Source organism: Artemia sp. Qi Xiang Cuo, chromosome 10, assembly GCF_049724085.1.
Source record: "Artemia sp. Qi Xiang Cuo chromosome 10, ASM4972408v1, whole genome shotgun sequence".
Lineage (NCBI taxonomy): Eukaryota > Metazoa > Arthropoda > Branchiopoda > Anostraca > Artemiidae > Artemia > Artemia sp. Qi Xiang Cuo.
Genome location: NC_142803.1, coordinates 57,911,433 through 57,936,493, shown reverse-complemented (window position 1 = coordinate 57,936,493; position 25,061 = coordinate 57,911,433). Strand labels below are relative to the sequence as shown.

The following is a 25,061-nucleotide window of genomic DNA, read 5'->3' as shown; positions in this document are numbered from 1 at the left end:
TCCACTGTTTTTGTAAAAATGGGCTTGAAACCTTCAGAACAGGATTCCCTATCAAGTTAAATATGATTGTAATTAATATCACTTGCTTTTTGGGCATGTTTCCCCAACTTTTCTAAAATCTGGCAAATATTCACAGGCTCATGACATTTGCTGTTTAGAAGTATTAATTAAAAAAAAAAATTTCCACATAATAAGTTTTTTTTTAAGTAAAGAACTCCATTAAACAAAAAATGAACAAAATTAGAATCATATAATCTACCAAGCATACAGTTACCATAAATCTTGTTATATGATATTTACTATACTACTTTGAATAGAATGGATATCTCAAAATTTCTATTAGATACATTTCAGGAAAATACGACGTATGTGTGTGGAGGGAGGTATGTGTGTAGCTGCCCTCCAATCACTTTGAATCTTAAAAAGAGCACTAGAGGGTCTGATTACCAATCTAATGAGCCCCCTCCAAAGTTTATATGACCATGCTTTCTATAAAAACATTATATGCCCCCAGGGCATAACTTACAACCCTTGCGCTGAGGGCTGGGGGGATTTTTTATCGACATAATTTCCAGATTTCAAATACGTTGAGCAAAATAGTTATCTCAAATTTTTATTGGAAGTGTTTGGGGAAATGATGGGCGTGGAGGTGGGGGGCGTTTGCCTTCTGATCACTTTCTAATAATAAAAAGGCACTAGTCCTCTAAATTTCCAATGAAATGAGCCCTTTTTGAAGCTTCTATGACATAACTTTCAGTAAGAACCTTATTTGCCTCAAGGGCATAACTTACGACCCTTGTCTTGAGGGCTATGGGGGGAGGGTTGTCATCCTCAAAGATATAATTTCCAGATGTTTCAACTACGTTGAACAAAATGGTAATATCAAAATGTTGATTGTAAGTATTTGAGGAAATGACGGGTGTGTGGGGGGGATTCTCTTTCCAATTACTTTCGACTAATAAAAACGCCAATAGCCCTCTCAATTTTCAATCGAATGAGCACTATTTGAAGATTTTACGACAACGCTTTCTATAAAAACCTTATACGCCCCCAGGACATAACTTACAACCTTAGCCCAGAGGGCTGTGGGGGGAGGGGGGAGTTGTCATACTCAAAGACATCATTTCCAGACACTTCAACAACATCCAACAAAATGGCAATATGAAAATGTTGATCAGAAGTGTTTGGGGAAATGATGGGCTTGGGGGGGGGCATTCTCCCTCCAAGTGCTTTTGACAAAATTTTCAAAATTTAGACTGAAAGTGTTCGGGGAAATAGTCGGCGTGAGAGGGGGTTAGTTGCCCTCCAATCACGCTTGACAATTAAAAAGGGCACAAGCCCTTTCAATTTCCAATCAAATTAGCCCTTTTTAAAGTTTCTACAACAACGCTTCCTATAAAAACCTTATATGCCCCCAGGGGGTAGCTTACAACCCTTGCCCTGAGGGTTGTGGGGGGGGGGGGGGTTGTCATTCTCAAAGACCTAATTTCCAGACCTTTAAACTAGGTTGAAAAAATGGTTATCTTAAAATTTTGATTGGATGTATTTGGGAAGATGGTGGGCGTGAGAGGAGGTTAGCTGCCCTTCAATCTCTTTTGACTATTAAAAAGGGCACTAGCCCTTTCATCGAATCAGCCCTCTTTTAAGTTTCTACAACAACGCTTTTTATAAAAACCTTATATGCCCCTGGGCCATAACTTACATCCCTTACCCTGAGGGCTGTGGGGGGTTGTCATCCAAAGACCCAATTTCCATAACTTTCAACTACGTTGAAAAAAAATGGCTATCTCAAGATTTTGGATTGAATGTGTTTGGGGAAATAGTGGTTGATGGGGGAGAGATTGTTGGAACACAGGTCCTCAATCGACAAAGCTATGGAGCTATGCCAAAGGCCTGAGACTTTTGATTCTGCCTTGGCTCAGCATGTGTATGACAACCCGCACCATTTCGTTTTATTCGATAACACAGGGTTCGGACTCGCCTATAAATTCCAATAAATTCCTATATTTTAATGCACTCCTATAAAATGCCTGTGTTTTGGCTAAAATCCTATTATTCCTATATTTTCGGCTCAAGATCACCAAGAACATTGCTCATTATTTGCAATTTTCACTGCTTGTTAAGTAAGCCAAGATGTGCTTTTCTTTGCTTTTGACTCTGCTTCTAGACTGTGCTGTCTTTCGGTGTAGATCGATAATTAATTACAACTGTTGAGCTGTTTGAACTTAACTAATGCTTTGTGTTGGGATTAGGAAGCTGCTTCTGCCTGGGCTATGCTATATAGGACAGCAGTCTCTGCTTAATGAGACTGTGAGTTCTTGCGACTTATGCGTTTCCTGGCTGAACGCTATAAAAGGCTGATGCGAATACGGCCCAGTTTCGGACATATCCACATTTTTTCTTTTATGACCTTTTAATCGGGGATGCTATTTTGCAGGTGATGCTTGGTAATTAGGTATGGGGCCTACCAAGTTCAATAGTTCATGGCTTGCTAAGACGAATTGCAGCGGTAGAAAGAATGGTGTAAGACTGGGAATGACCAGTACTCGTTCTTTTGCAAACTCTGCTTGAAAAATCTTGGTTGAACAGCTCGGGTTGCTCAGCTAAACCAACATGTGCAATCTGCAGAACACAAAGCCGCAGTTACTGCTCAACTACATCCACTAAAGCTTCACATCACCTCAAGATTCGTACACAAATACTTCTTGACCTTCTCAAATCCATGATAAACCATGTTTTAGAGGAATAACAAGCAGGCATTCGAAGATACCACTCTAGCAAAGACAAAATTTTCTCCACTCGGCAACTGATGGAGAAGTATATCGAGTCTACAAAAGAACTAACAACTACTCTTGATTGATTTCAAGCAGGCTTTTGACTTGATATGGCGAGATGGATTATGGCACATTCTGCAGCATTATGGAGTCCATGAGAACATAGTATGGTAATCCTTATCAGAGACATGTATTCACGTTTCGTTAGCCAGATCCAGCCAACTGAGGGACTGACAGAAGATTTCCTAACATCTGCGGTTGTTCTCCATAGTTGCCTCTCGTCACCTCACCTCTTTAACATGCTCCTCAACGAAGCGCTATCACTTGCTGAAACTGTAGACGGTGCAGAGGATAGAGGGATGCTTGTTGATAAATTGGCATATGCAGATGATATCAGGAAACTCAAAAGCCCAAAGTATTTACTCCAATTTGATACCAATGAACCAGTGTTAGCAGCCTTTTGGGATAGTAGTTAATACAGCCAATGCCACGGTTGTACAAGTGTCTAGAGACCCTGCTACAAGAACTGTGCAGCTGACAATAAAAGGGAAGCCAGTAGAAATTTTACCTCCTTCACCTACATAGGAAGCCTTCCAACTTCTGACTAAGACTACTCAAAAGCGATCAATCGAAGATTTGGCCTGGCTAGCTCCAGCTTCAAGAACCTCTTGTTAACATAAAAAAAAAACGTCTAGGGCCAGACAGATTTAAATACCACCACCAAATCCATCGTTTGCTTAGAAGAAGTCCCAATACAGCCCAAAAAGGCTGGATGATACTTAAGTCAAAGTAATTCAAGCTTCACTTGCTATGCCCTGTCAACCGTTTGCGGCCTTACATCTTTATGCTGGTGAGGCGTCTTAGGTTAGATATGAGGCTCTGATATAGTTTGACGTCTGAGAGCACAAACATTTTTTTTATCTGGTAAATATTTCCAGTTTTTGTCCCATTCTTTGCTTGTTTTCACCCACATTAGACGAGTCATTTTTTTTATATACTGTGCACCTTTAACCTAAGTTTATTTAAAGAAATAGATAGTGTAAGGTTAAAGTTTATGTATAACTAGGTAAGCTGAATCCCTAGATTTGTTATTCTTCAGCAAGGAGAATGCCAGGGTTCACGATATTGAAGACGAAGGAGCGTCTCCTCCACGTATAATTACTGCTCGGTAATACTTATGTCACCGTACCCTGTCCTCCAACAGGGTTGTCTTGCAGGTTGTTAGACGCCTTAATATTGGAATTAAATGATCTAGTCTTGCTTAAAATCCAACACCCAAACCAAAGCTGGTTGTCAGACTTGAAGTATTTTCAATCAGTCCTACCAAACACACTATTGAAACTACAATACTTATATGATCCTAAAACTTACCCTTTGCAAATCAGAAAAAAAAATACATAAGAAGTCGTTGGGCTCTTACAATGTCTAGTGTTATTCTATTTAAAATTTAAAGAAGAAGAGATCTGTAAAAATTCAAAAACGCTAGACTAATTGATTTCTATCGCTTCAAAGTTAAAAAACTTCTATTGCGAAAATTTTCGAAAAACCTAATCTTAGGCGTCCTACTTACTTGTGGCTTTCGCCTAATCTAATTCCATGATGCGGAAAGAGAGAAGAAGAGATTGGCAAAAGTTCAAAAACGCTAAATCAATTGATTTCTATCGCTTCAAAGTTGAAAAACTTCTACTGCGAAAATTTCCAAAAACCTAACCTTAGGCGTCCTACTTACTTGTGGCTTTCACCTAATCTAATTCCACGATGCATAAAGAGATTTTAAGTTCTGATTCATTGAAAAAAATATTATAAAGGCTAACCCAGTGGATGCCTGGAAGATGTGGATATTATAATGTGTTGGATCTTCGAATATACCTTTTTTTAAATTTGTTTGATCACGATACCAATATTCTCCAGTGAATCCTATTCTTCAACCCCATCTTAGGAAAAAAGAAATTTTGTTTAAAAAGCGTGTTTCGAATGCAGCACAAATGACAGTATAACCTTTAGTGGGTATAAACTGCACACTTGTGCACTGCAATGTCTTTTAAGCTTAATTCTAACTTCGTCGTTCAATTGTTTCACTGTGTGTCCTGTCTGTATGTTTTAATCCCTCCCCTCCATTTCCGCTAACGTCCTCACTATTTCTAATTTTTTAGTAGAAAGATAGGCATCGCTGCCTGTTTAAAGGGGATTTCTTTCTAAAAAATTTAACTTCTATAGCTGTAACCAAAATGGGTCATTGGGCTTCATGATGCTATTTTTTTTTCTTCAATTGCATCGTCGATGCAGGATTTTTCACCTTTGCAAGAATGTAGGACACATTTTGTATCTAGTTGTACTAGTGTATATCTGAAGCAAGAAATAGATTCAGATTGTGAAGTTGAGGAGCCAAGTGACATCAATTTATTTGCTGAACATGATACCACAGGAAAAAAGAAAACTGAAAAAATTATTACTTAATTAGTTAATTATTACTTAATTAATTATTACTTATTATTACTAATTAATTACTACTTAATTACTTAATTATTAAAAAATTAGTTCCAATTTGTCAGAGCAACAAAGAAATCACAAAAGAAAAAGATCTTTTGAGTGTCATGTATGTGAGAAAACTTTCACGTGTTGCTCCAAGTTATCTCAGCATCAAAGATCTCACAGTGGGGAAAAACCTTTTAAGTTTGATTTATGTAAAAAAAAAAGTTTCGCTTTTAGTTCTAGTTCATCGAAACATCAAAAAATTCACACAGGAGAAAAAACTTTCAAATGTGAAACATGTGACAAAAGTTTCATTACTATTTATCTCAACACCAGAACAATCACACTGGCGAAAAACCTTTCAATTGTCAGTTGCGGGAAAAGCTTTGTTTCTAGCTCAAGTTTTTCTAAACACCGAAGAAGTCATACACGAGAAAAACCTTTTAAGTGTGATGTATGTGAGAAAGGTTTCAAATTTAGTCCCAATTTATCTGAATACCAAAGGATTCATACCAGGGAAAAACCTTTCAAATGTAATGTATGTGGAAAGGCTTTACATCTAGTTCAAGTTTGCGGATACATCAGAGAACTCACATTGGTGAGAAACCTTCTGGTCGTAATCAGTGCCAAAAAAAATCACTTTAAGGTCTAATTTATCTGCACATCAGAGAACTTGTGCTGGTGAAAAATCTTTTGAGTGTAACTTATGTAGAAAAAGTTTTTTTTTTTTTAATCGTATCTATCCTTACACCAAAGAATTCATACAGGTGAAAAGCCATTTAAATGTGATATTTTTAGTAATCACTTTTCTCGAAAAAGTTCGTTGACTAATCATATGATAAACCACACAAAGCAGACACTGGTTTAAGGAATAATTGTAATTATAGATGGCAGCAACCAAGAACACTTAAGCTGTAGAGGTAGAGTCGAAAATGCTCTTTGGAGATGATAAGCCTAGTTTTGACTCCTTTCTGTGGCCGTCTTTAGCTTCATGAACAAATATTTTTCAGCTCCTTTGTTTGCTTGGGTGCTGGTTTGCTTGCGAATTTCCTATATATTTTTATTTGTTAATCAGAAGGAAAAAGTCCACTGATTTATTCTGAATTCTTCAATTACTCTAGAATAAAGTTCTGTCGTGATTTCTTCACTTTGTGAATCTCAGTTGTACTACACTAGGGAACAATGTAGGAAAATATGATTACACGGAAAGAATTCTACTAGGAAATATTGGTACCGTATTTACATAAATTGCATATTTCAGCTCGTTAATCGTTCTTGGGAGTGTATAAACATTTGTTACTAGAGTGCAGAAATCTTGATTTCATTTCTGTCTCATTTGGTTACATAATTCCTTATGGTTATGATTCACACTGAGAACCTGCGTTTCCGCAATGGATAGATGAGTGACTAAGAATCTGCTCTTATTTGTTAGGAAGAGGCTTTTATTTACAAGGAACTTGTAAGATGACTTATCAGGCAATTCATAGGCTCCAGTTGGTGACGAAAGTACTTCAGGATTTGCAATACGTACAAAATGGGTGGGGAAGATATCTAACAGTCCATCGGCATGTGGGAATGGCTTTTGCCTGGACGAATGGAGTTTTTTGGACAATTTTTCCATGATCGATAATTATATTATTCCCTCCTAGCTCACTATTCTGTCTAAGCTCAGCAGATGTAAGCTGCTCATGTTCCTTGCTAGAGATTTTACCCTCTCGTGCAACATTATGAAAATTGTAGACAATCTTTATTTTTGTCTCAATGATTTCCTTTTAGTTACACCTAATTGTAAGGTCACATTCGTGCTGTGTAAACAGGTAATTTAAACAGCTAGCTATTCACACCATTTCAAAATATGCTAAGATTAATGAAGAGCTAGATATTTTTAATAAACATTAGTTATTTATATGTAAATGTAGCTAGGCTGTGGTTTGGGTGTTTTACTGGAAGAAATATGACAGTCCCGCTCAGGGTTGCCACGCCTAAGATTTGTCGCCATACTCAATGATTGTTATGTGCTTGGATGATGTGTAAAACTATGGGCTTATTAGTTATTATTGTTTTATTAATATGCTTAGCCAGATGCTATGCACCTAGTTATATTTCTAGCCCTTTCAATTTTTCTAGAGAGATAAAAAATTGATAATAATTTCGATAATATATCTTGTATTTCAACGGTATTCCTTTACTCTTTTGTTGAATTATTGTATTTGTTTTAGAGTTGTACTGTATAATATTTTAGTTTCATTTGTGAGTAAAAAGACATGAAGGTAATTTTGGATCCGATAAATGTAGTACCAAAATTCCTCGAAAAGTTCCCTCTGGATTTTTCAAAGGAAAGCTCTTATAGCTTCCCGGTTTTTGCCATCTCCCAGATTTTTTTTTTTTTCCAATTAAATATCTTATTGAAGGCGATCTTTGAAAAATTATAGTATTAATTTCCTTTTTATGTACTAGTTTCAATGTGTATACACTATGTCCTTTTTTATGTGCTATAGCCTTTTTATACTATAGTCCTTTTTGAACTTACAGCACAGAGTAATTTTTTGAACCTCTTGCTAATACTTACTTGAAGAGATTCGGAATAAAATCGAATTGTAGAAGTAGTCTTAAGTATTCTTTCTTACTACCATGCAGTTGAAGCTCTGAATTTGACGCATTTGTATGTTGTGTTTAGTAATTCTTTTTTATATAACAAATAAGGGAAATTTTTATAACACTAAAATTTTCACAACTTGGGAGTTTTGGCCTTGGGAGCATTGTTCTTTTTAGAGCAATGACAATGCTACATGATGCTGTTGTTGCCTTTGCTTCTATTTATGACAAAGCTTAGTCATTTGCAACTACTTGAGGGCTTGACATGGCTAGTCTAAGAACAAGAGGTGGAAGTACCTCTCATTTTGTGGATCCCAAACTGCTCGCCTATGCAGAACCTGCATGTTTATTCTTTTTCCATACCAGCTTAGCTAAAACAGCGCTTAGAACTTCAACTGAATCCGTTGTCCATTTTTAGCATCATTTGCTCTTCAAAGATTGTGTCTGTTGATCTCAAACCATAAAGCTAGAGTCTTTGCTCGACTCATATGGTGATATTCTCCCTGAACCAAACTGTTTGAATCAAAAGGTGGAGCTTTGGCACAGCAAATGGGAAAAGGTACTAGTCACAGTAAGGTCTTCGTGGGCTGTATCTTTTCTTCACGAAGCGAATCCATCTTTTTCAAATATTTTTCCTCCCTTGCCCGCCCTTACAACGTGGCCTGTCGGTTACTCCGGACAAAAAACACTATGTTTCGGAACTTAAAAGCCTGGCTAACAAATTCAACGGGCCAAGAACGCCTGATTGGTTGGTCCTGCTTGCCATCCATAGAAACATTGACGTTTGCCCCGAAAATTTTATAAATGCTTATGAAGGTTGGAAAAAATTGTCGTTTAGGTTTTGTTTTGTAGGTACTTAGTTTATTTGACAGTAGCTCTTGGTCGACTCTTTGAATATATTATATATAAATATATTCGCCTGTGTATACAAACAACTACTGCAAAACGCTTGAAAACGGAAGAACTCCCGGAATGACATTGGAGCAGAAACGATTCAAGCTTCTGTCCAGACATACCTAATAATGTGGACGACTCTCTTCTCAGTAAATGCACTGCAGAAGTTGTGCCCAAGGACTGGATGAAATGATTTCATGTTAAGGTGATCAAGAAACGAGATGCTCTGGAGTGTAACTGCGATAGAGGTATCAATTTAATGTCTGTCTCTGGAAAGCTACTCGCAGCCATAATACTGCACAGATTTAGTATAGCAAAGAATCCTCGTTTACGTGAGGAACAACGCGGATTCCACCCCAAAATGTCATGCACGGACCTTATATTTATCCTCAGAACACTCGTTGAAGAATCAAACGAATTGAATAAAAAGCTGTATATATTGTTTATCGACGCTGAGAAAGCCTTCGACTTGATCTGCAGAGAAAGTCTCTGGGGTATCCTAAGGTTCTATGTACTACCAGAAAAGATAATCAAGATGATTACTGCTTATTACGTGTACACCTAGTGTTGCATCAAGACAGATATGGGTGAGACTAGGCTCTTCAAAATCATACCTAGCGTCAGACAAGGGTGCGTTCTATCCCCAATGCTGTCTGTGATTGTTATGGATTACGTCCTGAGGCAGACGACAGGATATGGTGTAAAACTGACCACACAGCAGCTTTGCGATTTGGATTTTGCTGATGACGTAGCGCTTCAGGAAGAATCCAAATAAAATTTACAAGAAGTGTTTGACACCATAGTGGACAGAGTTAAACGTTTGGGACTGGTTGTCAATGTCGAGAAGACCGGCCAGCCGCTTGTGGCGAATATTCTTCGAAATAAACGCTGGTCATATCTTGGACACGTGCTGCGGTTGGACCTAAGTTGTTTTCCTAGCATAGTACACAGCTGGGAAACCCAACGCTAGTCATAGAAGAGTTTGTCTGAAGGATACGCTGCGCAGAACACAAGACCGGGTTCGGAAAACGGCTGACACCTGAATGGGAGGATATCATCGAAGCGTCAGACATGCGCGATGAATGGAGTGGCTTTGTTGATCCCCTATTCGCCACAGATGGCACAGGAGGAACTAAGGTCTAAGGTAAGGATGTATACAAATCCTTTAATACTTGGTTTGCTATTGCGTTACTATGAAAAAAAGAAGGAGAAAAAAACCCTTTATAGACACGGCAGTATGCCTAGAGGATGAGTTGTCGTTGCTAGGGATGGACCAACGGTCTCCACAATCGACCGTAAGACTAAGTCCACAGAAATATTTTTGTAGCCTCCCCCCTCCCTCCTTCTTCCAAAGAATTCCAGGATACGGCCTTGCAGCTGAACGATTCATTAGACTTATATTTTTTTTTACTTTATCTGTGATTTTTTATTAATTCGTTTGGTCTTTGCAAACCTGACGAGGATCTATAAAATTATAAACCTGAGGAGATGAGGAGTGAAAAATCTACGAACGTTTATCACGTCAGTGGCTGTCCTACGTGATTTTTCAAACATTGTACTTCCCTTCCATGTCACTGAAAAACATATTTGTGATATCAATCTTGTAGTAATAAATAAAGCATAAATAGGGGATATTCGTCTTCTTGAACTTTTTGATCAATGAAAACTATTACACATTGAAGCTTACTAGAGTTCTAGGCACCATTCTAAAGACAGATCTTTGTCATTTGCTCACTATAGACAAAATTTAGGGGTATGCTTCTATTTCTTTGAATTGATAGGCGATATTAAGGTTCTCTTACCTGTTTTACCAGAATGAATAGTCAGTCTCTAAATACTTAAGTTTGGTCGCTATTATCGTAATTTTAAATTCATTCCAATTAAAGGTATCTAAAAGTAAACTGACTAAACAACTTCTTTCATATATATTATATTTATTTTTCTGTATAACACACGTGACACCAGTCTTTTAGGAAGTTAAACTGGTGGTTACTCTAGCCTTAATTTTCTAATATTTGTTATTTTGAATTCTGTCTTCTCTTTTTGTCGTATTTTTTTTTCTTTTATATTTAATTTCATTGTAATTTAGGTTTATTTCAAGTTTCATCTCTTCGTTTTTAGTAATTCGTTCTAGTCTTAGGTTTGACATCTTACAGAAGTAAAACTTGCTATGTAAAAATTTGACGCTTTAATAGCATGTCAAGAAAAATTAGATAGGTTGGCTATCCAATCTTGGGCGAAGTTCTGCTCAGTTCTAAGGATGATACTTTAGAAACACTTCCAATGATCCGGAATACAAATATAAAAACAAGAAATTCAAAGTTACAGATTCATATTGGCTATTTAAAATTAATCACCAAGCAAGGTTAGGGTCGTTGAACTTTGATTTTATATAGTAAATAAGCTAATAAAAACTCATCGAAAAGTTTATTATTTAAATTGATGAATTTATTTTATTTTAGAAACTACAGTCGCATTGTTGTTGGAGAATGGTACAACTAGTTCGCCTGATTTTACAAGTATATATCTAAAGCAAGAAGTACATTCAGATGGTGAATGTGAAGTGCCAAGTGACATCACTGCATTTGCTGAGCATGGCGTCGCGAAACAGGAGGGACCAAGTACTCTCTTGAACATACTGTCAGCAGAAGAGCCATATAAATGCACCTTGTGCTGTAAAAATTTTCTTCGAAAGAGATATCTTTATGAACATATGAAAAATCATACCGGGAAAAAACCTTTTAGGTGCGACATATGTGGTAAGGCATTCGCTTTTAAGTCCTTTTTATCTGAACACCGGAGAACTCACACGGGGGAAAAACCTTTCGAGTGTGATATATGTAAGAAAAGATTCAACACAGGCTCCAAATTGTCTGCTCATCGCAGAATTCATACTGGAGAAAAACCTTATGATTGTAGTATTTGTCAGAAAACATTCAATACAAGTTCCCAGTTAACTGGTCATCAAAGAACTCACACAGGAGAAAAACCTTACGAGTGTGATATATGTAATAAACGATTCAGCCAAAGGTCTAATTTATCTGAACATCAAAGAATTCATTCAGGGATTAAACCTTTCAAGTGTGGTATATGTAAGAAAACTTTTAGTGGCAGTTCCACCTTACGTCGTCATCAGAATATTCATGTTGGCGAAAATTTCTTTAAGTGTGATATATGTAGTAATAGCTTTTCTGGCAAAAGTTCTTTAATTTGGCATATGAAAACCCATACAAAACCAACGACAGTCATAAATAAACTTTGACTCCATTCCTCTTAAGTATGTAAGTTTGTTCGTTTCTTTTCTTTTATTATTGTATTTTTTTGCTCTTTCTATCAGCTTTGATTCTAGTTTATTTTAATTTTCATATTTTTAGTTTTTCGGGTTTTTTTCACTAATTGCTTGTCATTTTGGACTAAAACCACCTATTCTTTGAACGCCAAGACCCTATTGCGGCTTCACCAATTAATAGTATGTAAACTTAACTTGGATAGACTTGGATGGTCCTAAAGACCCTATCCCTCTGACCACGACCCTGATCACATGTAGATGGCATATTTTGCTTAGTTTCCTCTTTGTCTCTGAAATATTCCTGTGTATATAATTTATTGTCAACCTTTGATGTAGAACTGACTCACGAAAAGCCTTCAAAACTGATCTTTATTGATGTATTTATTTATTAAGATAGGTGGCTTTTCTCTTAGTGGAAGAGAACTCTTTATATAAACTGATCAATTGGTGCATTACAAAGGACTTCCTGGTTCTGACTTGCAAACTTGCCTGATGCGAATGCATTAGTCGCATCACCAGGGGCGAATCTCCAGCATTTTTATTGGGGGGACAAGAGAGGCCCATATCAGGATCAAAGGTCCAGTCAAAGGGCATGGGATGTATGATAATTTTTTTCTTTACATTATGGGGGGGGGGCAACTGCCCCCCTTGCCACCTCTAAACGACGCCCCTGCTCATCACTAATGTTTGCAATACTTGAGTAATCGGGAATGGTGTGACTTTTTTACATAATGGGTGCTGACAATAATGATGGTAGTCAGCCAGTTTTCCTGCTAAAGTTTTTGTTTTTTACAAGTGTATCTTAACCTCGATTATCATCTCTAAATGCAATTAAATAAAAAAATAAGTTTTTTTAACTGAAAGTAAGGAACGACATTAAAACTTAAAACGAACAGAAATTAGTCTGTATATGAAAGGGGCTGTTCCCTCCACAACGCCTTGCTCTTTACGCTAAAGTTTTTTATTGTTTTAAAAAGTAAAGTTGTGAAAAAATTCAAACTTAAGGGTAAAGAGCGAGGAGTTGAGGAGTGGGCAGCCCCTTTCATATGCGCAATAATCTCTGTTCATTTTAAGTTTTAATGTCGCTCCTTACTATCGGATTTATTCTGATTGATTAAGGTATTTCATTATATTCTGATCACAGCAGAAGGCTGTGATTACCGTTTTTAAATAACTGAAAGTCCTTGTTAGATTTTACTTTGATTGGTTGCGGGTTTTCTAGTTTTATCTCATCCCTTTTCATAGGCAGCGCGCTAGCGCTGCCTAAGTAAAGAACGATGTGGGCACAATATGTTTTTTTTTCTCCACCCGGGCACTTATTATCGAAGGAGTTGTCGTAGAAACTTCAAAAAGGGCTCATTCGATAGAAGATTGTAGTGGTTAGTGCCTAATTCAATAAGTAAAGGGGATTGGAGGGCAGCTCGCCCCCCCCCCCACGCCCATCATTCCCCCAAACACATCCAATCAAAATTTTGAGATAGCCATTTTTTTCAGCGTAGTTGATTTCCCTGATAAAAAATATCTTTTTGAGGAGGACATTCCCCCACAACCCTCGGGGCAAGGGTTTTAAGTTATGCCCTGGGGGCATATAAGGTTTTTATAGAAGGCGTTGTCGTAAAAACTTCAAAAAAGGCGCATTCGATTGGAAATTCAAAGGGCTAGTGTCCTTTTTAATAGTCGAAAGTGATTGGAGGCCAACTAGCCCCCCCCCAAGCCCACCATTCCCGCAAACACATCCAATCAAAATTTTGAGATAGCCATTTTGTTCATTGTAGTTGATTTCCAGATAAAAAATATGTTTTTGGGGAGGCCACTCCCCCACAACCCTCGGGGCAAGGGTTTTAAGTTATGCCCTTGGGGCCTATAAGGTTTTTATAGAAGGCGTTGTCGTAGAAACTTCAAAAAAGGCTAACATTCGATTGGAAATTCAAACGGCTAGTGCCCTTTTTAATAGTCGAAAGTGATTGGAGGGCAACTAGGCCCCCCCGCGCCCATCAGTCCCCCACACACATCAAATCAAAATTTTGAGATAGCCATTTTGTTCAGCGTAGTTGATTTTTAGATAGAAAATATGTTTTTGAGGAGTGCACTCCCCCACAACCCTCGGGGCAAGGGTTTTAAGTAATGCCCTGGGGGCATATAAGGTTTTTATAGAAGGCATTGCCGTAGAAACTTCAAGAAAGGCTCATTCGATTGGAAATTCAAGGGCTAGTGCCCTTTTTAATAGTCGAAAGTGATCAGAGGGCAACAAGCCCCCTCCCCCCACGCCCATCATTCCCCCAAACACATCCAATCAAAATTTTGAGATAGCCATTTTGTTCAGCGTAGTTGTTTTCCAGATAGAAAGTATGTTTTTGAGGAGGCCACTCCCCCACAACCGTCGGGGCAAGGGTTTTTAGTTATGGCCTGGGGGCATATAAAGTTTTTATAGAAGGCGTTGTCATAGAAACTTCAAAAAGGCTCGATTGATTGGAAATTAAAAGGTCTAGTGCCTTTTTTAATAGTTGAATGTGATTGGACGGTAACTAACCCCCCTCTCACGTCCCCCCTCTTTGCGCCCAACATAAGTCTGGCGCAAAACCCCTATGCCTTCCCAAGGCCAGAACAAAATTTGCACTTTACTGAAAAAAATATAAATGTTTTTACTTTGATAACTTTAATAAATCAAATAATTTTAACATTTTAATTACTAAATATCAATATATGTATATTAAACTGACAATGTACATTCATTTGTATTTTTTTTCAGTAAAGTGCTAATTTTGTTCTGGCCTTGGGAAGGCATAGGGGTTTTTCGCCCAACTTATGTTAATTTCTGTTCGTTTTGAGTTTGACTCGGTTATTTGTTTTAATTTCTGTTCGTTTTGGGTTTCATTTATCTATCGATGCTGATTTGTGGTAGTTTCGAGCTTGGTAGATTATTTTATTTTTGCTAATTTTTTCTTTAATGGAGTTCTTTACTTTTCTTTGAAAAACTTATTTTGTGGAAAAAGTTTTTTTGATTAATGCTTAGTTAAGGCCGGGTCAGTAAAAACTATAGCATTTTTGAAAGATAATTCAATCTAAATTAATTAATCTTAGGATTCCTCCCTTTCTAAAGACCTCGAGTGAGCTCCTTCTCAGAAACGTCAAATTACTGATATTAACTTACAATAACCAAATACTAGCGTAACGGATAACTCTCAACAAGGAACAGAAAGCTAATAGAATTTTACACGCACACCCCTTCTTCTCGCCGTAGTTTTTTCGGAACTTAAATACAGTGTTTATAATAGATTTCACGATAGAGTCTGAACCCTGAGGAGAGTTTCATACCCCTTCTAGCTTGTTCTTTTACCTTCCTTATACTTTCTCTGTTGTCTATACAGCTAAGCTAATTGCTAGTCGATACAAAGAGGCTAGGGGGGGGGGGTGAGTGTGACTAGTCAAGCTAAGAATTTAAAGTTCTTTCCAGTCTAGGGAAATTCAGTCAAGGGTCTTCCCTGTTGAAGTTAAATTTTACCTAAGTTCCAAGGAATACTTATTCTTGTTAAGAGAAATGATTAGTAAATAACTTGTTTTAAGTAAAACTGATAAATTTGTGTCTAATGAGTCGAGGTTATTCCAAGTTCCTAGCTCTCCTTAGCATTTAGTTTACTTAGTTTACTAGTTAAGCATTTGGTTTACTCTTGCATTCTATTTGAAATGCTTGGACTGATTAAATAAAACTTGTAATAGTAGTACCCACATTTCTAATCCAATTAGCTATATTTACCTTATTTGATAACTTGGACCAAGGATTATAATACCACAGACCCTAGCCTTAATTGGTTATTCAAGTGTATTCTTTTAGAAATATTCAGTAGTCCTAAACTTTACGATAAACCTTTTCCTTGGTGATAACGTTTGGGCAGTAGAGACAACCTCCTTGGAACTGCAGGCACACACCATACACCGCACCAATCAAATCCGAAGAAAGCCACTAGGGAATGTTTATTTAATAAGACGGAAAACAACGTTTTCTCCCTTTCTTTTACTCTTATCAAATTTCGAAATAAAATCAAGTTGTCACTGAATTTTGAGTACGAAAGAACTAAATCGCCTCATTTGATTACGCTACCAAAATTTATTGTTCCCTTAAGAGCTTTGGGTAAATAATTTTATAGATTTAAATCAATACGTGAAGGAATAGAATTTAGTACTGTATATTACCCAAAGTCTGCTTAAGGCAACAACCTTACAATAGAAAGGGGTGAAGGAGCACGCCTCCTGTTTACCTCTGTGTTTTCCTGTTCCTCAGAGAGGGCAACCTTAAAGATCCAGATAGATGTTTTGAAGTATCCACTTCTTAGTCTTCGCTTGGAAGGACACTCTTTTCAAAAACTAGTTTGTTAGGGATTAAAATTTCAGAGAGGGACTTGGAGCCCAAAGAAAGATCTGGAAAATGCATACAGCCTAGTTCCTCATCTCCCGCTCATGCTTTCCTAGTTATAACCTCTGATAGATTATATGCAGTTTGGTACTGACTTAGAACAAAAACTGGAAGTTAGTTTTCAAGTCTAAGAAGAGCATACTCTTTAGCGAGATTTAAAAAATGACAGTATAATTGTATCGTTGGAAAATTTGTACCCTTGCAAAAAGACAAGTGCTGGAAATACGACCTGGAAAACACTTCTGAACATTTTTGGGTGATTTAGGTGTATTTAGATCTAGTTATTGACAGTTTTCACAATTTTTGGGTCGCTTTCAGTCGGTCTTTTAAAAAAAGTAAAAGTGCATCTGTCTTCAGGATATCTTAAATCAAAAGTAGTGGTCTTACAAGTACAGGAATGGTGGAAATATGAGATCGAATATTCCAGATGGTTTTAGCTACAAATTCCTTTGTGGCAGTTTAATTGACCTAGATCAACACTTTCTGAGCTAATAAAAAGCCACCGAAAAGAAAGTTAACCAAATCAAGTTTGTTGTTAATGTAGGCTGCCTGATGAAAAATTTTTATGGTCTTTTTTAGAATAGTGCAAGAGGTTTTGCCAGAATATCTTGCTAAGCTTTCCAAAAAATATTTGGTAGAGATGTGGCGTCTGGCCATAACATACCTGATGAATGTTTGGTTAAATATTAAGGTACAAGTAATGACACTTGGGTATCAAAACGAAAGAAGTACACGACGATGGTCAACACCAAAGAAAAACACGGATCAATTAGTTAATTTTTTTTCTTTGTTTCGGTGTAAAGAGAGTTTGACATAGGTTACAGACCAGTAGATATCTGTGTCATATTCTCGGTGAGGGTTCCTATTGCTAGTGACATACTTTTTCCCAACCTTTGCATAGATTTATTTCTACTGAGATCATGTGCAAACTTAAGCTTCATTGACGTTGTCCCTTTAGAGGTACACAAGTCTTTTTAGGAAACACTTGTATCACACGTAAATTTCATGACATACTTGTGCTAAAAAAAAAAAAAAAAAAAAAAGACGACACGAAAATAGCTCCTCCAATGCATGAATGGCATTAAAACCAAAAAAGAACAAAGACCGTTTCTAATTATTTTTAATTACCAGGTGTAACTAGATGTGGACTCGGACTGTGTGCCAGTAGACATCTGCATATATAGTCCGGGGTTGCCGTTACTTGGGACTTACTGTTGACAAGCTCAATGACTTGTTATCATGCTTGCAACTAACTAGTAAAGAGCGAACCACGGCCCATATTAACCAAAAGTTAAAAAACGTGTTTAGAAAAAAAACTGTCTAGTGAAAAAAAAATTCCATCTAACGCTGATTCAGGAATGGTAACTATCGTTTCAGTTCGTATTCAAAATAAAAGTTATTTGGGAAAAGAAATTTATGGTGATTTCGAAAAAAGTCTGAAACCCCTCAAAAATGACGTCAGATCAAAACAAAAAGTGTACCATTAGAATCAGCATAGTCGAAAACCTTCTTAAGGGAAATTACAGTCCCTACCCTTGAAAAACAAGAAAAATCACTTTTTTTGTATGGGTAGCACTGATCTGTCTCCCTTTTTTTCCTCTTTTTTTTCCAGGGCTAGCAGTCTACCAAAACATCACAGAGAAATGCTTAATGGCTCATTAGAAAGCTGTTTCTCACATCTACGTGCTTTTTATAAATTCCACCATCTGCAAGTGCCATATGGCAGAATAATGGCACAGTATGTGCCATTTCTTGAGGGGTGGGGCTAGCGGGCTACAAAAACATAGTAGACAGATGTTTAATAACTCACATTAAAGCTATTTCTCATATCTACGTTTTATTTACACATTCCATCAACTTCAACTGCCAAATGGCACTATTGATGCCATGTCCAAAGTGGAAAAGCTAGGGGCTAGTGGACTGCCAGAGCTTCTTAGAGAGATGTTTAATGGCTGATTTGAAAGCTATTGCTCATATCTACGTGATTTAAATCAGTTTTGCCATTCGTAGCTTCTTAATAGCACAAAAACGGCACCTTTTGCGCCAATTCTTAAGTTGAAAAGCTTTGAAGCATAAAACGGTACCATTGTAATAATTGTGTTCCAAAACCCTTAACTGGATATTTACAAGGTACCCTTCCCGTATAATCCCCCTCCCAGCCCCCTTAGTAAGTCTCATTAGACCGCTGGGAGAATTTACTATGAACTCTTTAACACGGTCAGAATAAAAAGTCAAAAATCATGCTTAGGAAAAAACTGCCTAGTGGAAACAAATTGCCATCTGACATTGATTGATGAATGGTGACTTATTTTAGTTCGTCTTAAAAGTAAAAGCTTATTGCGAGAAGAAATTTATGATGATTTCGAAAAAAAAGCCTGAAAACCCTCGAAAATGGCGTCAGATCAAAATGAAATATGTATCATTGGAATCACCATGGTCGAAACCCTTGTACAGAGTAATTACAGTCCCCCTCCTTGAACAACAAAGAAAATGACTTTTTCCTTGTTGTAGCACTGATGCGTCTCCCATTTCTTTTTTCTTTCTTTTTTTTTTCTTTTTTCTAGCAGGACTAGGGGGTGACCAGAACATCACAGAGAGATGTATAATCACTCATTCGAACGGAAATTAAATTTGCTATTGTCCTTTTCAAGTGACCAAAAATATGGGAGGGCAACTAGCCCGCCCCCTGAAGATCCCCTCCCCCCAAAGTCATCCAATCATAATTTTGTTATAGTCATTTTGTTCAAAATAGTTCAAAGGTCAAATATCTTTGGTTTTGGTGATGATACGACCCTCCATACTCACTGGAGAAAGGGCTGCACACTGTATCGGTATCGGGCGTATTTATATCACGCGTATCGGCGTGAGCGTATTGTTATTGGGCTTATTGGTATCGCATGTGTCTAGACAGATGTTTAAATGCTCATATAACAGATATTGCTCATATCTACGTGAGTGACGTAATTTCCTCAAAATCCTGAGGTAGGGGGGGGCCAAAGTTGGATCCATTTTTTCCAAATCAAGTGAAAATGATATTGAAAATGGAAAAATGTGCCATATATTACCATAGAGGCAAAGATATACTAAAGAAAACTGACCTGTTTCTCTGGATGCTTGAATTATGAAGGCTTATCTTAGTTTTTTTTTCAGAAATGAAATTTCAGCCGGGGGGGATGAGGTCTGGAGGGGGAAAACTTGGGTCTGAAGGGGGCAGTTGCCTCCCCCTGTCCCATATCAAATTACGCCCTTCCTATAAATTCCACCATCAGCGATTAACTTAAAAACACACAGAAAATTGGTAGCAATAGTCTATGCCCTATTGAAAGAAAAATTACTGGTACTTATGTATTATACGTACAAACACACTCAAGAAGGGCTGTTAAGTTAATCATAATGAAAGATATGATAACATGATGAAAATATGATACTTTGGTTTATATAATAACATAATTTGAGCTAAATATTTGCACATTCAGGGGGGGGGGGGTAAACCAACACTAAGAAAGGGGTAAAAACCATAATTCAACCTAACCTTACCCCCCTCCCCCGAAGGGGAAAATATATATCCTAAATTATACAAGTCCAATTCATTCTGTTGTCCGTCATTTATCCTTGTGGCTATGAAATCGGTTTGCTCAGATTGTACATTCAGCAAACTTCTCGACTGTTTGTTATCATGGTTGCAGCGGTAGCTGCAACCTAGTAAAGAGTGAACCACAGCCCATAGTGACTAAAACCTAATAAAACTTTAAAACGGTCTTTTTTCTTCTTTTTTTTCTAGGCCTAGCGGGTTACTAGAACATCATAGAGAGATGCTTAAGAGCTCATTTAAAAGCTATTTCTCATATGTACGTGGTTTATATAAATTCCACGATCCGCAAGTGCCATATGGCACAAAAAAGGGCACTTTATGTCTTTTCTCAAGGGGTGGGGCTAGCGAGCAACCAAAACATCGTATATAGATTTTTGATAGCTCATATAAAAAGTATTGCTCATATTTACGTTCTTCCTATAAATTCCGCCATTTGCAAGTTTCAAATGGTACTAAAAATGGCAGTTTTTGTGCGATGTCTGAAGGGGAAAAGCTGGGGCTAGTGGCTGTCAGAACTTCTTAGAGTGATGTTTAATGGCTCATTTGAAAACTTTTGCTCATATCTACGGGCTTTTTATCAATTCTACAATTCGTAAGTGAGATATATAGCACAGAAAACAGCACTTTTGGTGCCACTTCTTAAGTGGAAAATCTTGAAAGTATATAATTGTAATAATTATGATCCAAAACCCTTAACTCGAGGTTTGCAAGAACACCTCCCGCAGGTTCCTCCTCCAGGCCCCCTTAATAAGCTACGCAATTAAAGTCCTACAAACACCAAAATATTAAATTAGATTATTAGAGGCGTGGTTCTCTTATTATAGCGTTTGACTTCAAATTAGATTATCATGCATTTGATTCCTCCTTGGATTTTTTTTTCAATCATGGCTTGTCCATTCTTATCATTACTTTTTAGGTAATCCACTATTTTTGCAAATTTCATGCATTCATTTTCCCAAGCATATCTCGGGAAAACTCATCTTAAAGCTATTACTTATATCTACACGCTTTTCATTTATTTTGCCTTCTGTAAGTGCAATATAGAACTAAAAGTTGCACTTTTGGTGCCACTTCTTAAGTGGAAGAGTTCGGCAGCATAAGACGGCACTATTACAATAATAATTGTGGTCCAAAGCCCTTAACTTGAGGTTTATAAGAGCCCCTCACATATTCTCCCCCTCCAAACCCCCTGTATAAGTTTCATAAAACTTCTACTCATCTTAAAAGTAAAATATTATTGCAAAACAAATTAACTAAAACTAAAAACTTTTCAACTAAAAATCTACCAAAAATTAAGCTTGAATGATCAACACTTTTGAATTAAACCTTCATTAACTTCTCTATGCGATGAAGCCTGTGTGCTAGTCCTAAAGGCGATAATTGAGGGGAAGGGACGTCCTTGCCCCCTTATATTTTGCTCCTGCCTTGGTTTTGAAAAACACCTTTTTTTGTTATTTTATTGAAAAAGGCACTTTTTTCATTTGAAAAAAATGGGTGGAAAAATGGAAAGTGCACTTTATGGGAATGTGCTCTCAAGCCAAATTTATAAAAAGTGACTAGGCATAAATTCAATCTTCTAAATGTGCCCTTAAACAGCTTCATACGTTTTTAACTGAAACTAAGCAATGACATTAAAACTTAAAACGAACAGAAATGATTCCGTATAAATAAAAAAGATCATGGCAGGGTTGTTTCTACATTAAATTTGAATCAAAACGAACAAAGATTAATCTAAAAAAACAAAGTTTTTCCAAGAGAAGTAAAGAGCGAAGTTGAAACTTAAAACGGACAAAAATTATTGTTTCACAGCCTACATAATATATATATATATATATATATATATATATATATATATATATATATATATATATATATATATATATATATATCAAACTAGTACAAATAAACCAACTAATTATGTTTTCCTGTGTTTCTAGGATTATAGAAAACTAGCGCTTTACTGAAAACACAAAATAATATAGAAGTTTTGGTACAGTAAAACCAAACCAATTAAGGACCCTTTTTACAGAATAAAACTATATCCCTTTTAGGATCAATCCCTTTTAAGATAATTAACAATTCATTTTAGGATGATTGCTTTTTTTTCGTTTAATTTGGTATCACTTCTGCACGATGGTTCATTTCAATGCCTGGCTGTCGTTTTGGTTTTAAAAAGGACTTGTCATGATTACTTTGTAGACAAATTCGAAGTAAAGCCATCTTGATACCATTGGGATTAGGACTATAGACTAGCTTTAGAATTTTAGCCACAACCTAAAACTCTCTTCTGTATAAGGAAAATTGACCAGATATTCAGGGTTCATCTTTTGTCTTTTATTGCCTTCATTTCGAGCAATACTAATGTAGTTTTCTTACATTTGAAGATTGTTTAATAATCTCTATAGGTGTTATAGCTTATAGCACTATTGAATATTATTCCAAAATGCTACCTGATAATTCCAATAATCTGTATGCTGTTCAATGACTGTGCGGTTATTAAAAATATATTTAATTTTACACTTATGTTTTGCAGATAATTTTCATTGTACATGGAAAGTTACTGATGTCACAACTGATGTAAGACTATGAAAAGCTTTATAGATTAGTTTATTTTTGTCAGGCTTCATACTCACTTTTCACTCCCAAATCAATATTCCTGTTTTTAATACTTGATTTTTGTGTTCTCAGTAAAGCACTAGTTTTCTATAATCCTAGAAACACGGGGAAACATAATTAGTTGGTTTATTTGTACTAGTTTGATTGATATAATATATATATATATATATATATATATATATATATATATATATATATATATATATATATATATATATATATCAGAGAGGCTGTGAAGCAATAATTTTTGTCCGTTTTAAGCTTCAACTTCGCTCTTTACTTCCCTTGGAAAAAATTTGTTTTTTTAGATTAATCGTTCAATAACATGCAAAATTATGGTTTTTTTCCTCTGTGATTCTTTATCTTTAAGACCATCTGCCAACGTGCAGCCTGGTAATTAAGAAAAGGAAACAACAGAATTTTTTCGACTGTCCAAACAGAAACCGATAGCTAACAGGTTTCCCAACAACTATGTTTCTGCCACCCAAAAAAACTCTGTTAGCTAACATTGTTAGAGAAATCTCTAAGAAATTGAATTATTGTTAAAGATAATTGCTAGAAAATCTCAAGTGCAATATTCAAAAGCTAGATCGAAAAGCTATCAAAGAAGGATGACTAGGTTCTAGCTTTTAACGTGGATAAAGAGTTCATTATTGCTAATGTTTCGTACAGTTTAGCATGCTTTAAATTTTACAGTAAGGCCAAGGGAAGTCCCTTTAGGCTTACAAGAAATCCTTTAACTTTCCATGCTGGCAGTTTTATATATCTGGTCCAATTAGTGCATTTCCATGAATTATTGTCAAACCACTTTTGTTAGCTAGAAATTGTGCTTCAGTTTTTCCCAAATAGACTGTCAGCAAACGATTGGAGGGTGAAAAAGGACGATATTTCAACTTCGTTCTTAGCCTTATTGTTGCGGCACTTCAGGTGTCTTAGAATGTTGCCAGTGGCAATCGGTATTTACCGTACTTTAATTATTTCTTGTTTAATTATTATTTTAGTTTGCTTCAATGGTTTCAGTTTTTTGAAATTATCTTTTTATAGTTATTATCTTGATCAGTCTTAAAAGTAAAAATATTATTTTGAAAACATCTTGACAGTTTGTAATACCACTGACTAGTATCTAGGACGCTAATATTCGAAAAAGGAAAATGCTCGTAAATCCTTTAGTATTTTTTGTCGAACGTCCCTTAAAGATTTGTTCTACCCTGTTGTATCTGCCTTGTGATTGATGCAAAATAGTCTATCAAGTGTGCTGAAACACCGTTCGAAAACGCCTGTTTGTCCTTTATGGGTTTGTTGCATTATTTTGTATGGAGTGGCAATAAATGATAACTGAGAAATGCTATCAATTTTTTGGGGCTTTGGTACTTGTGCTTGGTACCCCCCCCCCCCCCCCACCGAATACTCTCCTGCCTCCAATGGATTTTGCTACTTAATAAAAAGGGTTAGAGATGTTTGAGTTTCTTATCAAATGAGTCGTCTCTCAATTTTCTAAGATCATTCATTTCTTATAATTAGGCTGGGGAAATACATTCAAACAGAGCTAAGCACACCACTTAGTGCAATATCTTAATCCTACTCAAATTGTAAGTTCCAGTATCAGCCTCTTTAATCAAAATTTGAAAAAAAAAATCATCCAAATCTTTTAGATATTTGGCTACAAAATAGAAACTTCACTTGAATAATCTCTTGACATAAACGTTGACTAGATTACGTAGGTGTCAACTTTGCTAGAATAAACAAAGCTTTAACTTAAAACATCTGACAGGAGTACTAGATTAAACTTTTTGAAACAGTTTTAGAAAATTAGACCTTTATTGTTCATTTACACTTTGCGGAATTCCTTCCGGATTTAGCAATCCGTGCGGAAATTCCGTCCGTTTCTGTGCTTGAAAAATTCTCTAGCTTTCCGCAGCGATTTGGTCAAATCAGGACGGGTTCTTGGCAAGGCTTTGAAACGAATATAACCATGACTATAGCATCAAAATCTTGTTGTTTCAGACTGAATTTCTTTCTTCTTTTTGTCTTCTGTGCTTCCTTCGCAGCATAAGAACTAAAGCGAAAGTCAAATTAGCCAATATTCTTCTTTTAGAACTTGTCCTCATCCACGCTGATGCATCTATTTGAAAACTTTGCCTTAAAACATAGTGTTTTCTGGGCCATCGTTCGAAAAGATGCGGCCCGATTTCTGCAATGTGTAATGAACCATTAGAGGCCAAATATGTCCAAAATAATTAAGCCGTGTCATCATTATGGCTTTTTCAGGCAAAGTTTCCCGTTCTTTTTTGCTTTTTGAGGCATCTATTCATTTTAGACTTCAATGCACAGGAAAGTAGATGGCGGAAGGTTTTTCGCCCATACCATCAGTGTTACCACCCGTCGTGGTTTATCATTATTTCCAGTAATTTTTTAAGT

General features: G+C 36.5%; 1 protein-coding gene across 1 annotated transcript in view; it reads left to right on the top strand.

Annotated features, from left to right (window-relative positions):
• The window catches only part of LOC148947941 (uncharacterized), a 43,832-nt gene extending 30,960 nt beyond the window's left edge, over positions 1-12,872 (top strand). Inside the window, exon 3 of the mRNA XM_089095599.1 lies at positions 11,198-12,872. Coding sequence (XP_088951725.1) covers positions 11,198-11,997 — 800 coding nt within the window. The 3' untranslated portion in view covers positions 11,998-12,872. The remainder of the gene's footprint in view (positions 1-11,197) is intronic.
• The last annotated feature ends 12,189 nt before the right edge of the window (positions 12,873-25,061 follow it).